Source organism: Fukomys damarensis, unplaced genomic scaffold (assembly GCF_012274545.1).
Source record: "Fukomys damarensis isolate Sample0158 unplaced genomic scaffold, DMR_v1.0_HiC HiC_scaffold_68318, whole genome shotgun sequence".
Lineage (NCBI taxonomy): Eukaryota > Metazoa > Chordata > Mammalia > Rodentia > Bathyergidae > Fukomys > Fukomys damarensis.
Window position 1 is genome coordinate 1 of NW_022969230.1, and position 241 is coordinate 241.

A 241-nucleotide genomic window follows, 5' to 3' on the forward strand; every position below is an offset into this window, starting at 1 on the left:
ACTTAGGCCCGCTCCCCGCGGATGCGGCGAGCCAGCTGGATGTCCTTGGGCATGATGGTGACGCGCTTGGCATGGATGGCGCACAGGTTGGTGTCCTCGAACAAGCCCACCAGGTAGGCCTCGCTCGCCTCCTGCAGCGCCATCACGGCCGAGCTCTGGAAGCGCAGGTCCGTCTTGAAGTCCTGCGCGATCTCGCGCACCAGCCGCTGGAAGGGCAGCTTGCGGATCAGCAGCTCGGTGG

At 66.4% G+C, this 241-nt stretch overlaps 1 protein-coding gene across 1 annotated transcript; it reads right to left on the bottom strand.

The window, feature by feature from the left end:
• Positions 1–2: 2 nt before the first annotated feature.
• On the bottom strand, positions 3–236 carry LOC104847441 (histone H3.3; the record flags this gene model as incomplete). The annotated part of the gene is made up of 1 exon (XM_010606226.1): positions 3–236. A coding segment is annotated over one exon (234 nt), but the record flags the coding sequence as incomplete, so codon positions are not given.
• Between the last annotated feature and the right edge of the window lie 5 nt (positions 237–241).